General features: G+C 44.6%; 1 protein-coding gene across 6 annotated transcripts in view; it reads left to right on the forward strand.

Moving 5' to 3' along the window:
- The window catches only part of pde2a (phosphodiesterase 2A), a 172,528-nt gene that overhangs the window by 57,437 nt on the left and 89,240 nt on the right, over positions 1-25,851 (forward strand). For 3 of the 6 annotated variants that reach the window (XM_081699590.1, XM_081699591.1, XM_027016829.3), the window contains exon 3: positions 1,265-1,352. The exons of the other annotated variants lie outside the window; for them this stretch is intronic. In XM_081699590.1, the coding sequence (XP_081555716.1) occupies positions 1,299-1,352 (54 nt within the window). In that variant the 5' untranslated portion in view covers positions 1,265-1,298. The remainder of the gene's footprint in view (positions 1-1,264; positions 1,353-25,851) is intronic. 6 annotated transcript variants of the gene reach the window in all.

The following is a 25,851-nucleotide window of genomic DNA, read 5'->3' on the forward strand; positions in this document are numbered from 1 at the left end:
GGGGTGAAGGGGTTGATGGGGTTGATGTAGTGATACTGGGGCATGAAGTGTGAATCCCTGACCTCACAAATTAGATTCGAGAAAACAGTGCCGTGCTTTGTAACATCTCAAATATCTCCACAAACTGATTACATTTCCTTATAAGAGTGTAACTCCTATGTGCCAAATACAGGAATGTGACTGGAGTAAAGAATAAAACAATAAAATATATAAATATACCAAATATTACAAATATCAATCTAAACATAATATTCTGCAAATTTTATTTTGGCCCAGAAATGAGCACACACTGGTTATTATTCAAAATCAATTTTAATTGATTCTGACTTTCTAAAATCAATGCAGTTGAACCGGCACCTTCAGTCCAATTCTGACACATTTTTCCACGTCTTTCATGTAAGCTGGAAGGAAAGAAATGGGGGGGGGGGGGGGGATGCTTGGTAGAAATGCAAATGAGAGAAGCGATTTAACAAGCCCTTTCAAAGTAGCAGTCCAAGAACACCATGAGCTCCGTAAATGACTCGGCTTTAAAGGGCACTACCTATAAACATATCATGCATATGATGTTTTGGCTATCAGTCAATATGGATGTGCCTATTAGATCTGAATTCAACTGCAAGACGGGGAAAAGGGTGAAAGACAGGGTGAGCAGCAGGGCAGAAATGTGTGTGTGTGTGTGTGTGTGTGTGTGTGTGTGTGTGTGTGTGTGTGTGTGTGTGTGTGTGTGTGTGTTGTTGGGGGGGGGGGGGGGGCGTCAAGCTGATGTAACTGTCGTGAGCGTGAGTGCTCCCCTACTGCGCTGAGAGGCTGCAGGCACAGGCCGGTTCACCCTGGAGCTCCCACACAATAGCGGCGCTTAATCCACTCTCACACACAGCTCCCTCCACACACTCCCACCAGATGTGCTGGATTTATAGTCAAATGGAGAGAGAGAGAGAGAGAGAGAGAGAAAGAGAGAAAGAGAGAGAGGGTCGGCTTGAAAGAGTGGATGGTGTGATGGGATGACGTGCGACTGGTTCTGTCTGGTTTGTGTGTGTCTGTGTGCGTGTGTTTCTGACTGTGGCGCTCACTGACATGGGTGACGGCTGTATTTTAGTGGGCGGCGTCCAGCACGACTGCGTTCTGTCCCGTCCCCGCTGGTCTTACTGGTCTTTCTGTGGTCCATCATGTTTGGTCCCTCATTCCTGTCATTCCTTCTTGGGCTCTTCCATCTCCTCCTCCTCCTCGTCCTCTGCTCCATCACTCTCTTTTTGTCCTTTAACAGTGCTGAGTGTCAGTAGTGCACCGGTCGGGTCCCCATGCAGAACCTACGGTCCAACGACCACTTCGACACGCACCACCATGCAGTGCAGGTACGTCTCACACACGCACACACACACACACACACCCTTACAAGTTCACACATGCTCACATATGCTCACAATCACACACTCACATGCTTTAAATACACTCTCACACTCGCTCACCACATTGTCTCACACACACACACACAGATGCCTCCACCTTTGCTATTCCTCGACCCGACCTTTCCCCCGCTGTGTTGCTTCACCTGTTCACCTGGCCATACCCAGCACGAGTTAACGTGGCGGGACTGTAACCGCGCGCCGTCCGTTGTCACGGCGATAGCCGTAGCCGTCCTCTCCGTTAGCAAACCTCCATGTCGTCACGGTGGCAGATTGAAGCTGACCTTGGGACTGCCTGCCTTTCAAGTTCACACACACCTCACCGTGTTTCCGTGACCATATCCGACACTGGCGTTCGGTGTCGTTTGTTTAATTGCAAAGCTTTTTTCTTGCTTTTCACACCATCCCCTCACACCATCTTCTTCACACCATCTTTTATCTTTCTCTGTTTCGTTTTCACCTCTTTTCCAACTCAGCTGGTCTTCAGTGAAGCTAAATATATTTTTTTCCCTATAGTCAAATTCTGACTGAAGTTCAGCTCACAGTCCTTGTTATCATATTAATTATGTCGTTAGTGCCCATCTGAGGAACACACACACACGCACAAATAGAGTTGAGATAAATTCTAAAATCCTCTACTCTGTTAGGAATTCCAGACAGTTGGATCATTTTGTGATCAAATGCCATTGATTGAATGCTGATGACTAGATATTGTTGATCGAATGCTGTTTCTGGACAAGGTAATCAATACTTACTTAATTAGCATGAGCATCAGTCCCTCAGCCGATCAATACTGATCTGCCCAAACTGTCACTGAGATAATACTAGCTCCCTTTTCATGCATCCAAGTTAGAGTAACACACACACACACACACACACACCCAAACGCATAAACACACGCTCAGACACACATTTGTAATCATGGTAAATGTCACTGCGCTTTATGTGCTGCAGGCCTTTGATCAAAGTCAAGACACAGACACCGATTTGAGCATTTGAATAGCTTTAACGAACTTAACCAGCAGCCTGATCAAACACACAAAGCACTCCGGATTACTGCTGGCTGGAGACCTCTGACCTCTGACCTTGGTAACAACAGCTCTTCCACTGTGGGTGGCTCATGGATTAGCAGGCTGCTAGCTGCCAGGTGAAACACAGAAAAATTCAGCTCAAAAAGCAATGGGGGACACTTACTGCCCTCTTTGACCCCTTGGGGTAGACCTGAACTGGAGGTCTTCACATCACAGTCCTCAAGGTGCAGGTCTTCTTGTTGGCCAGAGGAGGCGCTAGGGAGACTTTACCACTGTTACCCTTGTCTTGCTTGGACTCGAACATGTGTAAAGCTGCTTTGTGACAACAACTGTTGCTGTATAAATTAATCTGACTTTGACTTTTGGATTTGAGATTAATCATTTAATCAACTACAAGGGATTTGGATTCCAGGTCCAGATTTGAAAACCACTGCTCAAAACTAATTCATGTAATAAATTGATAATTTTCTTTACTGGCCTTCGGATTGTGCAGGCACATTTCCCTCCACACCCAGTCGAACCGAAGCCCAGACGTGTGTGAGTGTGTGTGTGAAAGGAAACAGAGAGATGGATGGAGGAAGAGAAGGACATCAGAAGTAATGATGAGCGGCACCAGCAGAGAGGGAGGGAGGGAGGGAGGGAGAGAGGGATAGTGAGAAGTAGTAGTGTACTGTCATTGTGTCTTCTGTGTGTGTGTGTGTGTGTGTGTCTTAATCTTTGCAAAACACACTTAAACAAATAATTGAAATGCCTCCAGGAATTGTTTAAAATAATTGTTTGGAGACAATGTCACGGGTAGCTAGCTCTTCAGAGCACGGCAGGTCTGTTTCCGTATGATAAAAGACATTTAGAAAGAGTTAAGAAAAAGCAAAACGACAGAGGAAAGTGGAGCTGCATATAATAGCTTCAAAGTTGTTTTTTATGCATCTTTCATACACACACACACACACACACACAAGCGCATGCGCATAGGCACCTACACAGACAGGAAGAAAATGCCGATCACTGACATCCTCTAATTGTTCTGTTAACAGAGTGAGAAAGAGAGTGTGTGACATGCTGGACTGGTGTTTCTTATTAAAAAACAACCCCTATAAATAAACAAACACATAAATCAATACATTCATATACCGCAATATAACAAACGAAGGGCATTTAAAAAAAAAATCTCACCTGGCAGGTTACGAAAGCAATGGGACAGACGGTCTGTAGTTTTTTCAAGTGTTTTAAAGGGAAAGTCTTTGGAAAGGGAAGTTTTTCCCTGTGCTGGGCGGAGTCTTTCTCTACTGGTTCCGTGCTGCAGAACAGAGGGACCAGGTCTGCGATGCGACATGGCAACCCATATTTTCAGAAATGTCCTTTAATGTCTAGTGTTAGTAATTTGCTAATATCTCTTTCATATTTATATTTGATTCTTTATTCATATTTCCATTGCAAGGTCCTAACTGTGCCACTGGACATGTCACAAATGTCAAAAAAAAAATAAAATAAAATCATCCACCTTCTTCTTTTCCGGTGGAGCACACAGCTTTCTTACCACACTCATTGCTCGGGTTGCCAGATGTCCGCTTTTAGCCTTGATCGAGCAACTGCTTTCCATTGATCAGTTTTATTGTAGCGTGTCACTGGTTCACATGCATGTCAGAACAAATTCCTTGGATTTCATTGGTTCACAGCTTGCTTCGTACCTTGCCTGCCGGCCAACTGCAGAGAGCCTGCTCTCTGAATGCCAGTCAGTAAGGACGTTTGCGATGGTCTGAAAGTACCAAAAAGAAAAATGACTTGAGTCATTTAACAATGAGTTTCATGCCTTCTGTACAGTATGCCAGACCTAAATACTGCTAATATGTGTCATTTACATTTATTTGACACTTTTCTCCAAAGTGACTTACAATTATGACTGAGTACAATTTGAACAATTGAGAGTTAATGGCCTTGCTCAGGGGCAACCTGCCAGCAGTGGGGATTGAACTGGCAACCTACTGAGCAACCACTGTCCCTTAGTGTCATACTTGGTGAGTAAAATGTTAATTTGTATTGAAGAACTGTGAAAATGGTGAGGACATGGTTTTAATTTGGGGTGGGGTCATATTCCTGTCCCCCTTATGTCCTTTTGGGGCTGTAATGTCCTCCTTTTAGGGGTCAATAGAATGACTGCAGTCACGGCGTGCTTACTGCAGAGACCTGCTCCACTGGGGAAGCGCAGGGATCACAAAGACGCTGGCTACAGACGTGACCAGGCACCGTTAAAGGAGAGGAGGTGGAGGAAGAAAGGGATGATGGGTGGACAGGAAAAACGAGCGTGCTGCTCCTCGGCTCCTTTTCTCTTTAGGATGGCGCGATGGAGGAGAAGAATGACGACGGACAGAGGAAAATCTTTTAAAAAAAATCTTCTTTTCTTTTTGTTCCAAAAGGTGCATAAATATAGATGAGATACAGTGTGGGAGAGAGAAAAATGCAGATCAGAGTGGCTTTCTCTGTGAACACTGACAGTTCTAAAAATGTGTTTGAAACATGTATAATACAAAGGACACGTCTACTTAAGTAGACTGTTTATCCCATGTAAGAAACCTTAAAATCATCTTGGCAGCCTCGGTTCCATGTGCCACTTAGGTAAAATGTTAACTGTGTATTTGAAAGATGTCTGAGATGGAGGTGAGAGAAGGAAATGTAAAGAGAACAATGGATTTCAAGGCTATGAAGGGTTATGGGCAACTAAAGAATGGACAGAAAAGCAAGTTGATGTAGGTGTAAAATGTTTGGTTAGTTTTCTTTCAGGCTGTTTTTCAGTAATGTTCAAAATAGCTTTGTAGTCACACGGAACTCGAGGTGGAAACATAGCATATATTGCTGCTTTGGGAACAGGAATGGCCAAGTTGCGGTCAGGTTGCGGTCAGGTTGCGGTCAGGTTGGGGTCAGGTTGGGGTCAGGTTGGGGTCAGGTTGTGGCTACGTTGTGTTGAGGTTGTAGCCAGGTTGTGGTCAGAATGTGATGAGGTTGTGGTCAGGTTGTGTTGAGGTTGTAGCCAGGTTGGGTTATGGCTCTGCTGCTCAAAGGAATCTGTTATCACAAAACCAAAGCAAATAGGTAGAAAATTGCAAAGCAAAATTCTAAAATTTCAAAGTTCTCTCTTTCTTCCATCTGGTCTCTTTATCCCTTCCTCTCTCCCTCTCTCTCTCACTCTCTTCATTTCTCTCTCCATCTCTCCGTCCACTCTGAACTGCTCAGTCCCTGCATGTCCTATTTTCCTCTCCTTGAGGTGTCTCTCTGAGGACGTAATAACCTCCTGGTATTCTTCTCACCGTTCTGCCTCAGCCCTGAATGGGCTCTGGACAAATCACTGGCTTGCATTATTCATCCAGAACTCCAGTTTCTCAGCCCCCTCTCTCTCTCTCTCTCTCTCTCTACTTCTCATTCTTAACAAAACCACTGCGTTCTTTCTTCATCTGTTGGCGCACTGCAGACCTGATATTAAAAAAAAATGAGAAGGAATGGCACCGCATGCGCGAGTGGATGATTGTGTGTGTGTTTAGACACTAATGCAAACAGCTTGCTGTGCACTTAACACATTCAGCTTTTCTCGGAAGCGTTACAGCCGTGCACACAGACTCAGGGAGGGTGACTACTGAAAAGAGCCCTGATTGCTTTCGGAGAAACCGCTTGTATCCTTGACAGGGAGCAGGGACCAGGGACTCCGACTCCAAATGGAGTACAGATTCAGAATGCAGGAATGGAATGGAAACAAGAAACATTTTCAGGACAAACCAAACCTCTTAGGATCTATTCGGATTATATTGAGACTCTTTAATGTTAATGGCATACCCTAACAATCAGCAGCACTCACACGGTGTGGTGTTTACATCATGTTCAGGTAGTGCTGCAGTAGTGTTCCAGGAATATTCCAGGAATGTTCCGGAAGTGTTCCAGTAGGCAAAAGGCTTAAGTGCATCTTGCACCCTCTGATGGAAATTCAGTCACGGCATTGTATTCAAGCACTACTTTGGCAACTTTCCAAAATGAACAACACATTGATGATTAGAATCCCTTTTCATATTTTTTTCTTGTGCCAATAATGCTTTCCAATATGGTGCGTGCATGTGTGAGACAGAAGGTGGGAGAGAAAAGGAGAAAGTGAATGAAAACCACCGATCATAAAGCCACTGAAAAATACGGCGGGCCCACTGCCAATTCTGCCTTTAGCTTTCTAATGCTATCTCAACTAATATTTAAAATAACTCAAAATAGCAACATGGCTAGTTGTACTTTTACATGCAGTACCATTCTAGTGAAGCTGCGCTATACCTGTTTGTACAGCGCTAGCCGTGTTTCAGCGCTTCAGGGACCCATGGGAACAGACAGCTTAGAATGACTTATGTTATGAGATTCCAAATGTGACCAGTAGTTTATAGTGTCTGACATCGTCAGGTCTCTGCGCATCATATCTTCAGTCTGTGTGTAATTTCTAATCCCTTTGGCATGCTGTTGCCTCTTCAGTCGGGTTGCATGTCTTAGCAACAGGGAGTCTGGAGAGCTCAGCAATGTGTTGCGCGCTCACACACACACACACACATACACACACACACACAAAAAGTGCCATCTGCCTCACCCCTCTGGGCCAGGCACTCTACTGTTTCTCACTCTCTCACTCTCTCACTCACACACACACACACACACATACACACACACACACACACATTGACACAGACTGTGACCTTGCTTGCTGTCACAACAGCTATAGATCATACCACTGATACTAATGAAATGAGATATGAGAGACAGGGAAAGAAATCTCTCCTACATACACATATACATGCACACACTCACTCACTCACACACACACACACACACTAAAACATCCACACACCCACACACTACAAGATGATTCCCATGTGTGCTGTACAGTTAGTAAGTAATGGCTGTGTGCTTGTGCGATTTTTGTGACACTTATTGCTCAGTTGCTGTACACCAGCAGGGGTTGGATTGTGCCTGCACACATACACATGCGTGTGTTTAGTTGTTCTTTTTTTTACTATTAGAGGTCGATTGTTTTTTTTTTTTTTGCCAATGCAGACCCAAATTGAACTGAATTGTCGGTGCAGTGCTAAACTCTTACCAGACCTGATCCTGTCACCTAACAGTGACACAGCACTGAAACTGCACCTCTCCAAAGTCTAGCAGAGAATACTGAGAACAACAGTTAAAAGTGTAGGGTAGAACCTGTCGGACTGGAGAGAGGGAGGGAGGGAGGGAGGGAGAGAGAGAGAGAGGGAGGGAGAGAGAGAGGGAGGGAGGGGGGGAGAGAGGGAGGGAGAGAGAGAGAAAGCAGAGAAAAAAGAGAAAAAACAGACCCAGCCAAATTATAACCAATAAAAAACACAGAATCTACACAAACAAAACACAAACCCAACACACATGAAAAACGATGTTTTTGCCCCTAATTTGAAACGTCAGCAGCCTTCCTGAATGCAATTCACACCTGAAAGCTGAGGCCAAAACTGAGATGGAGCCCGCACTGCCTGGCCGTCGGAGCTCGCCATCGTGGGTAGACCTGCCTGGCCGTCGGAGATGGCCATCGTGGGTAGACCTGCCTGGCCGTCGGAGCTGGCCATCGGGGGTAGACCTGCCTGGCCGTCGGAGCTGGCCATCGGGGGTAGACCTGCCTGGCCGTCGGAGCTGGCCATCGGGGGTAGACCTGCCTGGCCGTCGGAGCTGGCCATCGGGGGTAGACCTGCCTGGCCGTCGGAGCTGGCCATCGGGGGTAGACCTGCCTGGCCGTCGGAGCTGGCCATCGTGGGTAGACCTGCCTGGCCGTCGGAACTGGCCATCGTGGGTAGACCTGCCTGACCGTCAGAGTAGACACACACACACACACACACACTGACTGGTAAACTTGCTTGGCTTGGCTTGTTGGAACTGTCGTTGTGGGTGGACCTGGCTGGCCAAGGACGGCTATGCTTCTACTGGGCCGAGGGGGAGGTGGACCCTGAGCTGCTCTGGCTCCAGTATGAAGTCCTGTCTGCAAGAACACGTGCAGCCTCTCCTTTGATGTTTTAGATTATAATAAATGAAATAACACACACACACACACACACACACACACACACAGACTCACAGAGACACATATATACAGCTTCCATCTTCATCAACAAAGGCGCCTCATCGATATCTTGTACAGGGAAAAGGAAAGAGATGAAAAGAGAATGACGAGACCCATAATACTAGTGCACAAATGTGTGTGTGTGTGTGATTGAGTGCGTCCCTTATGTCTGTGATTCATTGATTCGTTAATTTAGCATTCCTTCTCTTAAGGGCATTTAGCTAATGAGAATCCTGCAACGACCCACAGCACACGTCTCTCTGTGTCTCTCTGTGTCTCTCTGTCTCTCTGTCTCGCGCTTCAATTAAGTTCAGTGGTACTTTATTGGCGTGACAAATATTCACACTTGTATTGCCAGAGCGCTCTCTCTCTCTCTCTCGCTCTCTCTCTCTCTCTCTCTCTGTCTCTCTCTCCTCTCTCTCTCTCCCTCTCTCCTCTCTCCCTCTCTCTCTCCTCTCTCTCTCTCTCCTCTCCCTCTCTCTCTCTCTCTCTCTCTCTCTCTCTCGCTCTCTCTCTCTCTCTCTCTCTCTCTGTGTCTCTCTCTCTCTCTCTCGCTCTCTGTCTCTCTCTCTCTCTCTCCCTGTGTGTGTGTGTGTTTGTGAGAGAGGCTGCAGCATTGACACTAGGTCAGCAGGTGCTTCGAGCCAGTTAGATTTAAGCTCCTTTTTTATTCATCTCTCTTCATTTGAATACTCTGCCTGCCCAGGGGCACTCACTGACCACGGTGCCAAAAATAAAGGAGAGAGAGAGCAGGAGAGAGAGAGATTGTTACATTTTTGTTAGTGTTTTCCTTCAGATGAAAAGGACTCCTTTCCATCTCCCTCCATTTCATCTCTCTGTGTCTCTGTCTCTTGCCCCAAGGTGGAAAGGAATGATGTCTACTTTAACGCCACTGCTTTTACTCTGAAACCGCCCTCTCTCTCTCTCTCTCTCTCTCTCCCTCTCTCTCTCCTCTCTCTCTCTCCCTCTCTCCTCTCTCCCTCTCTCTCTCCTCTCTCTCTCTCCCTCTCTCCTCTCTCCCTCTCTCTCTCTCTCTCCCTCTCTCTCCTCTCTCTCTCTCTCTCTCTCCCTCTCCCTCTCTCTCCTCTCTCCCTCCCTCTCTCTCTCTCTCTCTCTCTCTCTCTCTCTCATGTCTTTCTGTCTTTAATCTTGTCCTTCTCCTCCTTGCTTTTGCTATCTTCTGCCCCCAGCTCTACTTCATCAAATTTGTTTCTTTATTTATTCGCTTATTTACACCCCCGTAGCAGTTCTGCTATTCCTGTTCTTTTCTGTGATGTTTTTAAAATGGTTTGTATTCATGTGACCGTGTGTATATGCGTCATGGGTGTGTGTGTGTGTTTGTGTAAAGCTATAACGTGCTTCTCCATATCCCATGTTTACAGTCACCATTCCCAGAAAAAGCATGGCTTTAATGCAATAACCTACGCAGTGGGCAATCAATACGTCTGAAGATAGTGATGAGTCATGTGCTCATTCTCCTCATTCACACACGCTGCAAATATTAAACAAGACATATTTACATTTGACTTTTGCTTCCTTTTCATTCATATTCGACAGGAACCCACAGCCTGAGGCTCCAGCCACTCAGACAAGGCTGTCTGTGTTTACTAATGATATCTATTTGGACTGTCATATAGTAGAGGGGGCTGCAGTGTGTGTGTGTGTCTGTGACTTTACAATACATCTTTATGTTATATGGGTAAACAGATGGAAATGGAACCATGCATTATTTAAATAGTGTAAATTGAAAGAATGCATAATAGTGTAAATTTAAATAAAATGCAAATAATATATTTGTTTTCCTACAAAACCTGTCCATGTAAAAACTGATCCTTCACCAACCTGTGTGTGTGTGTGTGTGTGTCGCCACCTTACTACACTATAGCAAATTGAATTGGCAGTTCATATCAGTTAGTTACCTCTGCATCTCCATGCTCACCTCTCCCTCTCAGTATGTCATTCCTCGTTTCTGAAAAAGTGGCTTGTTTGAAAAAATCTTTTTGTGTGCGTTTGCACACGTGTCTCTCTTTGCACCCATATCAATGTTTCTTTTTTCTATGTAAATATGTTCCATTTTGCATTTGATACTCAAGCAGTTGAGTCTGTGTGTGTGTGTGTGTGTGTGTGTGTGTGTGTGTGTGTGTGTGTGTGTGTGTGTGTATTTCATAGCTCATTCCCCTTAGTCTTCTGGTTACCTTCTATAAATGTAAAGTCAAACTTTCTTAGTTAACATAATGTGCTTTCAGTGTGAATAAGAGACTGTGCAAGAGAGAGCAATGATTCTGGCAACACTTTACCTCTCTCTGTCACACACACACACACACACACACACACACACACACACACAGACACACACACACGTTGTATTGTTAATGTCGTTTGTTTTTATTCCGTTTTAGCTAAAACCTTTTTTGAATAACAAAACTCAAAAGTAAAATCCCACTGGAATCTGGAAATTACTTTTGTTTTTACTTTAAATTTAAAAATCCTGTCAGTTGCAATATATACAAATATATATAAAGTTTGTGCATATTTTACGGAAGCAGTGAGACTAGCATCTTATCATTTTTTTTTCTTTTGAATGAAACCAAACATCCAAATTTGAGTACTTGTTTTGCAGGCATATTTGAGGTTTATTGATCAGGAGAAGGCGCTTTGCCGAGTTAAACGTGACTTGCATCTGGTTCGCGAGTACACCTGCACCGCGCATGCGAGTGTTTACGTTTCCGTGGCTAATCAGCTGATTATCCTGGTGAGATGACCTCTGCGCGCGGCACCGGGGGCTCCGTTTCACCGCGCACATCTACGTGTCCGGTCGCCGGGCGTAACGCAGAGACGAGCAGTGGGTGCAGGTGCGTATTTTTGATCATCGACGCAAACGAACAAGCGTGCGGGCCTAAAAGAATAAATAAATACATTTGCAAAAAAAAAAAGAAAAAAAGTACGATACATGTACAGAACATAGACCGGGTTAAAAAGAGAGGGAATACGACTATCAGCAAGGCGTCCAGAACTAATGACATGATGCGAAAAACAGAGAAAGAGTCGAATGCAACTTTGGAGGATTAAACCCAACAAAAGTACCAGACATATACACTGCCTGGCCAAAAAAAGGTCACCACCTGGATTTAACTAAGCAAATAGGTCAGAGCCTCCCATTGGATAATTACTACATGGGTGATTATGTTTCAGCTGGCAACAAGTTATTTAACCCTAACTGATGCAGTGAGTAGGTTCAGCCATGTTGAAATATAGATCCTGTGGTCGTGGAAAAGATGTTAATCTGTTTCAGAAGGGTCAAATTACTGGCATGCATCAAGCAGAGAAAACATCTAAGGAGATCGCTGAAACTACTAAAATCGGGTTAAGAACCGTCCAGCACATTATTCAAAAGTGGAAGGACAGTGGGGAAACATCATCTTCGAAGAAGGAATGTGGTCATCAAAAAATCTTGAATGATCATGATTGGTGATCACTTAAACGTGTGGGGAAATCAAATCGTAGAAAAAAAAACAGTAGAACTCAGGGACTTGTTTAATAGTGAAAGTAAGAGCATTTACACATGCACAATGTGAAGGGAACCCAAGGGATTGGGACTAAACAGCTGTGTAGCCTTAAGAAACCACTTGTCAGTCAGGCTAACCGTTAAAAACGGCTTCAATTTGCTAGGGAGCATAAAGATTGGGCTCTGGAGCAATGGAAGAAGGTCCTGTGGTCTGAGTCCAGATTTACCCTGTTCCAGAGTGATGGGTGCATCAGGGTAAGAAGAGAGGCGGCTGAAGTGATGCACCCATCATGCCTAGTGGCTACCGTACAAGCCTGTGGGGGCAGTGCTATGATCTGGGGTTGGTCAGGTCTAGGTCTAGAATCTTTGGGATGTGCTGGAGAAGACTTTGCACAGTGGTCCAAATCTCCCATCATCAATACCAGATCTTGGGGGGGAAAAATTAATGCAACTCTGGACAGAAATAAATGTTGGGACATTGCAGAAGCTTGTGGAAATGATGCCACAGTGAAAGCGTGCCATAATCAAAGCTAATGGCAGTCCAACCAAATATTAGTGTGTGACCTTTTTTTTTGGCCAGGCAGTGTACAATGACTGGCAAGAAAAAAACGTGCCATCTAAGCGTTATATTTGCAAGGGGAGAAAATTCCAATGATTTTTTTCGTGGGCTATGATAGATTATTACTATCAGTTCATATTTTTTTATACTGCCACAAGGGTTATAAAATATTGTTACCAAAGATTAATACCAAAGAAATATATTAACATTCGTAATTCATGCGTTGTATCTGAGTGCGATTTGGTCCCAAATAGTTCTGTATTCCTTTTGATATATATATGATTATAACTATAATCTCCACAGTTTCAGATGCAGAACCAGCTATGCATAAGTGTTTGGCCTTTAATAGCTAAAGTTATAAAATACTACATTTCTGCCATACTTCTTCCTATAATGCTCTGGTAAATGTCTTTAATCGCATTTTCGATAAGGCATTCTGATGAAGCTGATAATTACCGTACAACTCGAACACTTAAATGAAAGCTGTGTAGGAAAGACCGAGGGAGAGGGAAGCCAAAGGGCGAGGCTACTCCGAGAACCGGCGCTTCACGCAGGTGAAGAGGTCAGCTTATTCAGTTCATTTGTAACCCCACAAACAAAACCGTTACAAACTGTTATTTGATTATTGTATCTATTTGTACCTGTTACTTTTAAAGTTATCAAAAACTGTGGTATGGGGCTTGGTCAGTCCTCATATACATGACACCTCTTAACCTTTGAAAGTCCAGAATTCTTCATTAAATCCAATAATGTTTAATCCGTTTTTGAGATTCTTGCAATGGACATATGTTTGGATTCTTCAAGCAGGGAGAAACCGCGACTTGGAACCCGACCCTGTGCCGAACTCTGGGCCAGCCTCAAATAGAGTTCCCCAGGGCACCCACTGCTTGCTATGCCAGTTAATTGAATGTCACAATCATAGGAAAGCCTTGTGAGGCTGATGCTTCTTTTGGTTGTTGTATGCCATGAGGAAATGTCAGTTTCCATCTATATAATTGGAATGTTTCCTCACCGTTAATAATAATGATCCAAACATACTTGTAATAAAGTCATGTAATCTTGTCCACTGGCAGATAATAGGTTCATATAGCATGCAGGAATGAAGGTTTTTAGACCTGACATGTTTCTCTGCAAATGACGATCATCCCCAAAACAACAGCAGATACAGCAGCAGCAACATAAAACCTGTGGCACTGAGCTCTTTTAACAGGAAGTCCTGGCTTGTCCGTCAACTAAATCCTTCCTTCCTGCCTGTGTGTACTCTGAAAGGAACGTTTCTACTAGGACACTTGCAGAAATAGGTTAGCCCAGTGGGGAATGTGGTGTGTGTGTGTGTGTGTGTGTGTGTGTGTGTGTGTGTGTGTGTGTGTGTGTGTGTGTGTGTGTGTGTGTGTGTGTGTGTGTGTGTGTGTGTGTGTGTGTGTGTGTGTGTGTGTGTGTGTGTGTGTGATGAAAGTTAGGAAGGTATTTTTCTGTGTTAATGTTTTAGGGTGGTTCTCTGTAACTAGACCACTGTCTCACTTTCTGTTGGTCTCTCTCCACGTTTCCTTTGCTTATCTATTTCAGGTTACTCACCTGACCACTTGCTTGACCCTTTCTCCTGTCTGCTTGTACTTATCTCTTCTTCCCAGATCCCTGTCTAAGGCGTCTCCTAATTTTTTCCACTTCCCCGGTACAGCGAATGCGCCTTAAAAAGTTTTTTCAATTGAAGTCGTAAAAGAATCCAAATTTGGGCCATGTTTGTATTGGTGTTGTCCCTTGGGGGAACATCTTATATGCTTATGTCTTCTTGTGCACTTTAGTGCGCATACTCAGAGGCGTACTCTACAGTGGTGCCAACCCAAAGGCGTACACTATAGCGGTGCCTACCCAAAGGCGTACACTATAGCGGTGCCTACCCAAAGGCGTACACTATAGCGGTGCCTACCCAAAGGCGTACACTATAGCGGTGCCAACCCAAAGGCGTACACTATAGCGGTGCCTACCCAAAGGCGTACACTATAGCGGTGCCTACCCAAAGGCGTACACTATAGCGGTGCCTACCCAAAGGCGTACACTATAGCGGTGCCTACCCAAAGGCGTACACTATAGCGGTGCCAACCCAAAGGCGTACACTATAGCGGTGCCTACCCAAAGGCGTACACTATAGCGGTGCCTACCCAAAGGCGTACACTATAGCGGTGCCTACCCAAAGGCGTACACTATAGCGGTGCCAACCCAAAGGCGTACACTATAGCGGTGCCTACCCAAAGGCGTACACTATAGCGGTGCCTACCCAAAGGCGTACACTATAGCGGTGCCTACCCAAAGGCGTACACTATAGCGGTGCCTACCCAAAGGCGTACACTATAGCGGTGCCTACCCAAAGGCGTACACTATAGCGGTGCCTACCCAAAGGCGTACACTATAGCGGTGCCTACCCAAAGGCGTACACTATAGCGGTGCCTACCCAAAGGCGTACACTATAGCGGTGCCTACCCAAAGGCGTACACTATAGCGGTGCCTACCCTACCCTCCGCCTTGCCTCTCCCCCTTATTCTTGCAAATCTTCCCCATGGCGAAGGCCGTTATTAGCAAGCACGGGCATTTCACTAGTTCATGACACTCCAATACCACAGGGAACACCTATTCCCTGCTATGGAATAGATGAAATATAATGACGGAGACGTGTGGAGTGAGAGTCATAGCCAAACCTTTTTTTTTTTTTTTTTTTTTCGTTTATGGAATGGAATTTTGGAAAGGCGGAAGTGTAGTGTCACTTGCAATGGGGTGTAACACTGAGAGGAGTTTGGGAATGGTTCTTTGTGCTGGCTCCCTAAGGCAGATTCAAATTCTGCTTGCTCCCATCTGCTCCACTTCACCTAGATTGATTGCTTATGTCTGGCTTCAAACTAATGAGCAAGACCGACCCAAAAAACAGAGCAGCATGACCAGGAAGTGCAGTGCACCTGAACCTTCCCCCAGTGCTTAGAGTCCCAGTCCACTTTACTACCTTTCCAGACTTATCTCACTGAGTGCAGATGTGCCGAATCCCTTCCAGCTGTTTGCTGGGAATGTCCAGTGGTGAGCCCGCGGCTGGTGAGGGTGACGTGAACTGCCAGGCTCGGTGAGTGGCAGGCAGAACGCAGCAGTTGGGCGCTTTCTGCACCCGATGCAGATTTGTGGTCCTGACGTGATGCTATCTCGAAGACGCAGATTGTCCACATTCCACAGAAGACTGAGACATGTAGGATATGGGAGTCAGGCATATGGTGTTCTAAGATTGTAAAGTGACTAGATTGTATTAGAGTGAAATGGAACAGAAGACAGTAGAGTACAGTACCATGTAACCAAACACAGAATCAAAATTAGACTAGAACTACATTGGGAGTAGAGCATGATCTGTCACTAGCTACTTGACTTCTGTGTTGTTAAGTTCCTGGCACTAGTATGTTTAAATCAAGAGTGCCCTTCTCTTTGAAGACTAGAGACAGAAAGACACCTAATAAAGCAGGTAGTTTGCTGACTGACATCATGGGTGGTGTATGAGGAGTGACATCACTAAACTATGCCAGACTGTGGCCTCTCTAGGGCTTTCTTTGGGGAACATGCTTCACTATAATGAAAAGGTTCCTGTCAGGTCAGGTGGTTTTTCTGTAGCCAATCATTGCAAACTAGAAGCTCATAGGTGTGTAGAGTAGATATCAGCCCACGTGAATGGTCTGAATAAAATATGTTTATGCGCCACTTTTGAAAGGTCATTATAAATATATATCGGAAATTCAAGGTATCGCAGCTTCAGCATAAACCTTAGTCAGCTGAATGTGAGGGTTACTGTCTCTAGAGTTTGACTCCTGTGGTAACACATTCACAGTGGATTCAAAATCCTGTCAGGTTATTAGGGAAACAATCCAGTAGGTGGTAGTTGTGAAGGAGCTTAACCTGGTGCTGTTGTGTTTTCCTGCCATATTTTTTTAGTTGCCAGCCACAAGCATGACAGGCATGTGTCCAGAGCATTCACATTCGTTGTTGTCAGTATAGAAACAGTCGGCCATAAAGAATGAATTACTCAGAAAGAGGCAGATGCTGAGTAGAAAGGGAAAAGAGGTTAGAGTAAATGTGTTCTCTCTCTCTCTTTCCATGAGGAAAAGCTGCCTACTGTCTTTTCCTTTGCTATGAGGCAAAGAATTTCTGCTGGGTTTAAATAAACATCGCTTTGCTGACACGGTTAACACAGCTTGGCACAGTACATCATAACACGGCCTAACACATCTTAAAATGTCCCAGCGCAACTCGGGGGGGGGGGGGGGGGGAAGTATCACATTTGTTGCAATGCACCATGGGATTGAAAGGTCTACTAATGATGACCATGTTGTACATTTTTTCCACTGTGTTTGCTTATAAAAATTTGTAACTGGCTAATTAATCAGTTGATCGGTTAGTGAGCTCCCGAGAGCTATCCAGAGTCCTGCCTACCTGGAAGGAAATGGATTAAACTAGGTATTAAAGGTGTATCTGTTGCAAAACACTTTGTAAATGTGGAATAATACAGTGAAGTACAACAGGGTACAGGAAAAAGCTGGTACTGTTTGTGCACTTACACACACCCATGCACTCACAAACTTGAGCGCACACGCAGTATGAACTGGAACAACAGACTGAGATGGAAGGAAGTCTGGAAGCAACAGGGACGATGGGATACGTTAAACAACCATCTGAGCCTGAATGAAGTATGTTTGGCCTAAAATACAGAGTGAGGAATAGTGCTGTCTAATGCGGTCCTTTCTTAATACACCCCAACAGCCTGCTGTTAAATATCACTTAGAGTGTCTGTGTGTGCGCAGCTCAGGGTTTCAACTGCGAGACCTTGTCCTCTGTGTTTGTGCGAGTGTCCCACTGCAGACATCCACATATGGATTTTTTTTAAGCTCCAAAGAGGACCATTCCCACAGGACCAGATAAGAAACTACTGTGGCTGAGGAGATCAGCTGAGTCTCAGTTAAACAGATCAGTTGCTGAGAGCGTGGTTAAACCGACAGGCCTGGACATACTGCTGTTTGCGGGAACGTAAGGGTATGATGAGAGAGTCCTCACCCTGGTGGCATTCTAATGCACGTTTGATAAGCTATTTTCCTTCAGACGGTCCTTTTTACTCTAACTTTTTATCTTTCTCTTTGGGCACTATGAATAATGGAGTGACTGTGATATTGATGCGTGGTGTAGTGGCTGTAGTTTCCAGAGATAAATGAATGCATGTGCGCGCATGCATGCACGCGCACACACACACACACAAAGGGGAACATGAGAAGGGTTATTTCTCTTGTGGCATATACCCTCATGCATGGAGTGACTAGCTGCATCAGCTGCTACTGTGTGTGTGTGTGTGTGTTCATTTGTGCTTGTAAAGTTATCTACATAAGTGCTGATGTCTGAAAAGGCCTCTGGGCATTTGTGTGCGTTTCTGTACAGAAGTGTTGCATTTTTTTAATGTATGTGTGAGTCTATAGAGATGAGAGATCTGTAAGCTTCACTGATTGGTTGATTCATTGACTCCCCTGGTTAAGTAAATGTGTGTCCAGGTTTGACTGTGGGTTTGTGTAGATATGTGTGTGCATGGGTGTGTGTGTGCATATGACTTTGGTTGCTTTGGTGGTCAGCATGCAGAGAGCTGGTCACCTTGATCTCAGATAAAATAGGCGATCAACTGAAAATCGATCAGAAACTAGCCTACTGCCTCTATGGAACCAGGCTCGATAGCTAACCATTAATGTCCAGAGGACACACACACACACAATAGAATAGAGAACTGGTGTAAACTACTCTCTGGTGTAAATTGTGTCTGGACCAGCCTCCACTGGTAGGTGGAACTCACTTTGGAATTGCAGTCTTTTACAGAGCTGAGTTCCAACAGCTTCTACAAGCTTGTTTAGAGAGGAAGAGAGATGTCCACCAAATACTGAGACATACACTTCCCTCTGTATCGCTCACACACACACACACGCGCACACACACACACACACACCCCTGCACCACTCAAACCAATCTTACAGAATGATTCAACAGGGTCACATTTGTTTAAAATTTGCCTTCTTTCTCATAAAGGATTCAATCAGTCAGTCTTGTTGTCATTGCAGATCACATGACCAGTGTTAATGTGAACAGAAGCTGAATTAGAAGCCACTTTGCTGATATTTAAATGGAATTCTGAATCTGTTATATGATAATCGGTCTCTCTCTCTCTCTCTCTCTCTCTCATCCCCTCTCTCCTTTCCCCTACGCACATTCTGAATCCATTCACTGCTGTAGAAGATCCCTCCACCCTTAAGGGACACGGCAGGGAGGTTTGTTTTCATCTTACAAAAGCTTATTAAAAAGATGGACCAGATGGGAGTCTTTTGGCTTCTTCCTGCCCGGGCCGATGCCTCTCTCCTGGGCTCTGATCAGTTTTGTGACCCCTTTGCCATCTAATTCCCTCTGGAGCTCCCAGGAAGATGAGAACACTCTCTCCTCTGCATCGCCCAGCCATGTCTGGATGGGTACTGGCGTTCCATTAAATCGCATCAGTATGGGGATCTTTCTGTGCTTGATTACTTTTCTCTTATCACCTTTTTTGATCTGGGCCCTGGCCATGTTGTCAAGGAGGCTACGCTAGCAGATGGTGATTGATGTGTCATGTCTGGGGAAAGTAATTAGATGTTACCGTGGCAATGTTTTGTATTAGTTTTTTCTCATGAAAGATGAGAGTGGGGTCAGACTAGGACATACTGTAATGCCTACTGGGTGTAAAATTTTTTGGTGCGTGCATTTATTTATTTATATGCATTTGTTTTCCCCCATTACCAGTGTTGGTAGATGTTCTAGGTGGAAGCGAAGCTATGAGGTGCACACATGCACAAGTGTGCACATTTCGTCCTATCCAGCGACCTCTATGGGGGTATGAATTTGATGATCTTTGAGGTTCAGGAACCGGTCAAGAGCCTGGTTTAATATGCCATAATTATTACAGATACATCAGCTTCAGGACAAATCGTACCTGCAGCCAGGAGAGACGTTTAGCGCAGGTTACTGTGCGCTGCCTGGCAACACCACATTGGTGGTTTACCTCTGTAAGGCTTCGTGTAGTTTTTACACACACACACACACACAGAGATCTTGGGCTGAATTAAACATCATGCTAATGTAATGACTTGTTCTCTAAAGTAATTGAAAGTAAGAGAGAGAGAGCGAGAGAGACACTTTGACAGTTTGTCAAAAGTGGCTTGAAATGCTTAAGTGCTTGGATGCCCTGCAGAGCTAAAACTGGACTGTCAGTCAGCCATGAAACAATGCAAACCACTGCATTATGATCAGTGGTGAAGAAAGAGAGAGAGAGAGAGAGAGAGAGAGAGAGTAAGAAAGTAGGAAAGTGAGTTCCTTAGCATGCATGTAAGCTGCTCTGGACCATAAAAAGTGCCAACTGGAGAGAAGTTGCCAGCTCTTTACAAATGATTATTTTCAGCAGAAAGCCATTACTGCGGTGGTGGCCAGCCAGCCGTCGAGCTGCCGGTGATGCAGACAGGAAAGATGAGTTAGCTCAGGGCTCTGCGCAGCTGAGACTCTTAGCCGGCAGCCTGTGTTGCCTCTTCAGTCCTGGGCAGAAGGCAGGGTGGTGCAGTAACAGTCGCAAAACGCATTGTTGGCATAAGAAAGAAAGATGGAAGGAAAGCCAAGGAAAATCGTTATGGCGTTGGTCTTAAAGGCTGTAGCTAGTTTGGAGACATGAATGCCGTGGGGTGATTTTGACAAACGAGTAACTGTGCTCTTCAACAGGGTTCAGTGTGCTCTTGGAAGAGCGCACATGTTTGTTTATTTATTTATTTGTCTCTCTTGAATTATTTATTTATATGAATGAGCTCCGTAGTGTTTACAGCCCAAGGTTAAAATGCAGCACTTTAATACTGTTACTGTAATACTGTGGGTGTACCAGAGGACTTTGTGCAAGTGAAAGATAAACGTGTTTGCGCGTGTGTGTGCGCGTGTGTGTGTGTGTGCGCGCGCACGTGCATGTGTTTGTGTGTGTGTGTGCGTGTTTGTGTGTGCGTGTTTGTGTGTGCGTATGTGTGTTTGTGTGTGCGTATGTGTGTTTGTGTGTGCGTATGTGTGTTTGTGTGTGCGTGTGTGTGTTTGTGTGTGTGTGTGTGTGTGTGCGTGCGTGTGTGCGTGTTTGTGTGTGTGTGTGTGTATGTGTGTGTGTGTGTGTGAGTGTATGTGTGTGTGTGTGTGTGTGTGTGTGTGTGTGTAGAGAGAGACAGGACAGAAGATGTGTGAGGTTTGTGTTCATATATGGGGATAGATGGGGTGCATTTGCAATTGAAAGAAGACTCTGGAAAGATGTGTTGTTAAAAGAAGAGTTCAGTGCTCAGAGTGACGGAGCTTTGGCATCCGTGCTCTCCTACATGAGTTGCATGAGTTGACCTTTAATGAGGAATTGGCATTTGATCTCTATCTTTCTTTTTATTCACTCCCTCTCTTCTTGCTCCCCCCCCCCCCATTTTCTTTCTCTTTCTTGATATTGCAAGCATGTTTCAACAAGTAAACATATTTGGACAGTCAAACACATTCGCACACACATGCACACCTACGTTTTTTTTCTCTTCTACATTCTGTCTTTTGTCTTACGCTCTTATTTTATTTTAGTTTTATTTAGAGGAGAAGCCTGTAATGTCTGACAATGCTTAATCATAATTTGATCCGACGAAATGAGAAATTCCTCTCGTCCATCTGTTCGGAGAAAACAGCTCCGCAGATTGCTTGGCTCCCTCCTCGAGCCAAGGATCTGCATCACTCTTCGCGGAAAAGCGATTGGAGCGCTGTTCTGTCATACAATGGCGTCTGGGGTCCGTTGTTCACTCTGTGGACTGCCGGCGGCCTGGACGGAGGACTCCGTCCCCGGCGGTCCTACACAGGAGACAGCGTGTCCACAGGCGCACCGCTGTGTCGTCCTCCAGGTTCCGGGGAGTCCGGGCCGGCGGAGACGCCAGCTGACCTGCTGGCTTATCGCACGGGCAGGAAGCTTTCACGTGTCCAGGAGACAGGTCCAGAAGAGGGGCCTTTTCTCGCCTAGCGTCTGCCTCATCCGGCCGTTTCTTGGGTCAGTTTGTCCTTGTGTTAGAACGGCTCTACTTTTCGGCAGCCGTCTTTTCCTGCATGCTGCTCGTTTATGTGCGTTGGATCCCTCTGGATCATAATAAAGACTCTAGGACTTCAACATTTAAGGCCTGACGATTATAACGTTATGAACAGAGCTTGGGTTAGGCCAGGTTCAGTTGTAGTTCTACTCATTGCCTCATTAGAGGTTTGTCACGCTGGGTGAACCCATCGGGGGTGATGGGTAATGAAGTCTAAACTGCAGGGACTTTTATAGATGATAAAACGACGTCCTTCTACACCTGAAGCTGCTTAGGGGCTATTTTCTTATTAGGTGGGTATTGCAGATGACATTTATTGATTCTTCTCTCTTGATCTCTCTCTCTCTCTCTCTCTCTCTCTAAGGTCTGTAAGGGCTGGTCTGGAATCAGGATTACCTTTAGCACGCTAAATTATGATTATGATGGTCTTTCCTGTTCTCTGAATTACAATGACATCTTTACTGTCATTATAGCTGTAGTGCTCTTGACAACAACCCAGCCTGTTTCTGGGTGATCATATGAGTGTGTGTGTGCACGTTTGCCCACGCCCACATTTGTACTTGTGGACGAGACAGTATACACAGCCTAATTCACTGAAACCCCTTCCTGATCCAATGGCGGAGGCGTGGCCGACTCCTTCATTGTGATGGATGGATAGGCTGGGACGAGGGGAGGAGGGTGGGACAAAGGTTGCGTGGTTCGGCCGTCTGCGATTCACTGTTCCTGCGCTACCCCGATTAAACCTGACAACTGCAGCCACTGCGAAATATCTGAGGATGCCCCCCCCCCCCCGCCCGCCCATGTCATCTTCCTCTCTCATTTTCTCTTCATCTCTTTTGCTGTTCGCTCTCTCTCTTCCTTTCTCACCCTTCCCCTCTTTCTTCCTCTCACCCTCTCTCTCCAGCCTCTCCGCAAAGACGGAAAACAGATGGGAAAAGCAGTTTCCCCTAAACTAATATAAGCTCGTGTAAATGCCAAACAACTGGCCTGTATCTCATCCCATGCCGGGCTTAACTTTGTCTACTTTTTAAGAGGAAACGAGCTAAAAGGTACTTTTGGGAAGAGCAGCGGCAGAGAGGGCTTCGTTTGAGCGTGACGGACCGGAACACGCACTCCGAGTACATGTGCTTGCATCGACATTGCAGAAAAGTCATTCCATCAGTTACTGTAATAGCCCAAACAGCATAAACTCAAATGCATGAACCATTACTCCCCATAATCCAAACAAAGCTGTTTTAAGATGGAAGACTCCACACATTAGCATCAAAATGAAAAATTCTAATCGCGGTTCTAAATGTGTGAGCTCAGCTCGGTGGTCTAGTGTGACCCTGCTGCTGTCTGAGTAGCAGTCTTGGCGCCGGTAGGCCTTTGTTTATGTGTCCTCTGCTATGTGAATGTCCTGTCAAACCAATGTGAGTTTGAAAGTGTGGTGAAGACCCGGGGGTCCGCAGGTGACCACCTCAGGGCTTGCGGAGGAAGGGCAGTGATGAAGCTCGCCCCCTTTTTGCTTTTAATGTGGTAATGAGTGTGGTGGTATGGATGGAGACCGCCAGTCAGTGGCCTTAGATTCAATTACAAATCTCTAATACGGAGCTTTACACTACGGCAGTATGAGAGTGAGAGAGAGAGTGAGTTCCTATTACATGCCTCTTTGGAAACTAAAGGGCATCTTCAGCCTCTTTACCTCCCTCCACCGCCACGAGGACTGGCCACCGTCGCCGTGGCGACAGCAAAGCCGGTCTTGGTGAGAGAGGCATGGAGAAGGAATGTGGAGAAGAGTGACCATGGGGGACATGATGCCGTTGTAGGATTTTGTTTCCAGCTGCTTGGACAGACAGACGGAGCAGTAGGAGCCCTTAGTCACAAAATGGATCAGACGCCCCGCACTTAAATCAAATACAATTACATTCTGGAGGAAAAGAAATGTCTCTCTCTCTCTGTTCCTTTCTTTCTGCTCTCAAGTGGGATTGAGTAGGATTTTGAAATGTTCACTGGCTGAATCTTGTCACACACAACCTACGCTTTTGGCCTTACTACAACAATGAAGTTTTAGTGCGTTTTAGTGCGCACAAGTAGGTGTACATGCGTAAATGTGTACACGTTTGAACGAGTAGGAAGAGTTGGGCGCAGAGGGAGGGAGATGGGGATAGAGGAGGAGAGAGAGAGAGAGAGAGAGAGAGAGAGAAACATGCATTAGTGGGAAAAGATGAATTAAAAGTTCAATGGTCACTTCAATCAATGAAAAACGTCACTGTGAGAGAAGGAAAGATGCGAAGGAGGGTGATGAAAGGAGAGCAAGACAAAGAAAAGAGGCGAGAGAGGACCACGATCGAGAAACGGATACAAATGACATATAGAGTGAAGGCCATGCTGTTTTGTGTTGAGTTTTTTGTGTTTTAGTTTTCTGCAAGTACACACACACGCTCACAGGTTCACATTTACACATTAAAGTATTTATGTCTTCCCCCAGCCACAGTGTTTGGTTTTGCTGGCCTGAGTTAAGAGTTAGACACTGATATTGAGATTCTGAGAGATTTTTTATTCGTTGGGTTCAGACCCGAGGTCAGCAGTTCACTGCTGGAACAAACTAATCGGCCATCATCAAACAAACTGGCCCGTCGCATTCTCTCTCTCTCTCTCTCTCTCTCCCTTTTTGGAAGACCTGTGCTGTCTGAAGTGAGAGAAACCAAACTTCATGTTACAGAGGATGATCACTAGTGTTTAATAACCAGCTGCCCTCCCCCTACAGGCTGTGAAATACACACGTATTCCATCTGGAGGTTTGGAGAACTTCTTAGGTAAACCATGTATGCTTCTAGAACCAAGAAAAATATCAGTGGAATGTATAACACACACACACAGAGAAAGAGAGAGAGAGAGAGAGAGAGAGAGAGAGAGAGACTAAAATGAGTAACAATGGAAAGTGAATGCAATAAAGTGATTTTGCACAAATGTTATGAGGTTTTACATATCTGGTGTTTTTTCTTGATTACTCATTTTGAGGCGAGGCTACATTTATTTATACTGCACTTTTACACAGTGGCAATTCAAAGTGTTTTACACAAAAGAGTTCTTACATAAATAAAACTATTGATTTATTTCAAAAAGTTAATTAAACAATTAAAAACTATGATTTAAATAACAAATTTCAAGGAGATGTCTAAATAAACTAATACCTAAAAGAAATGTTAAAAATTGAAAGCTTAAAGAGTTCTAAGTAATCATGCAATCTGTTGAGATAAAATATGAAATTAAATACAGAATAAATGACAAATTAAAAGAAATAAATTGTCGTGTATTAATTTAAAAGTTGAAAGTGTGCTAAAGGAGGTAATGGACCAGTTTGTAAACTGAGCTGAAGACCTGACTATATAAGAACGTTTGTAGTTTAGATTTAAAGCATTTAGTGTCTGGGCTTTTCTAATATTGCCAACAGGTTCCATTTACAAATAGTATAATAGCTAAACATTACCTCTCCATGCTCAGTCTGCACCTTGGGTCGGACTGTCTGACCGGTTTCTAATGGTCTGAAGGTTCTTCCTGGCTCATAGCACTATAGCATATCAGATAGCTGGTCCTAGTGAGAATTCTGGCATTTACACTAAAAGATGGAAGCAGAATTTTGAATCAATTGAAGCCGTTGGTCTTTTTTGGGAGTACAATTTGGAGACCATTACATTGATAGGCAAAAACATGTTTCTTTAGGTCTGGTTCTGTCAGGGTATCTCTAACATTGGAGATGTTCTTGAGGTGATAAAATGCTGAGTTACTAATTGATTTGATATGCTTATGAGGTTATGAGCTCTTCAGATTTAAGGACTTTTGACTCCAAATAGGCAACTAGTCTGTTCTTCTCATTTCTTCTTCTCATCATTCTGTCTCCCAAATAATGTTTTAGCTTTGTTCAACTACAGAATGTTTTGTCCCATTTGGTTAGTGATGTGCTCAAGGCATTTAATCTGTAGTAAGATGTAATAAATCTTTCAAATCTTGAAAGATTTGGCCAAGAGGAAGGATGTGAAGTTAATTAAGAGTGGCCCAAGAATTGAACCATGGGGCACACCACAGGTCACCAGCACTTTTAGATTTTCAGACACTATTTTCTAAGTA

The sequence above is a fragment of the Electrophorus electricus genome, chromosome 17 (assembly GCF_041902795.1).
Source record: "Electrophorus electricus isolate QZ-2024a chromosome 17, ASM4190279v1, whole genome shotgun sequence".
NCBI lineage: Eukaryota > Metazoa > Chordata > Actinopteri > Gymnotiformes > Gymnotidae > Electrophorus > Electrophorus electricus.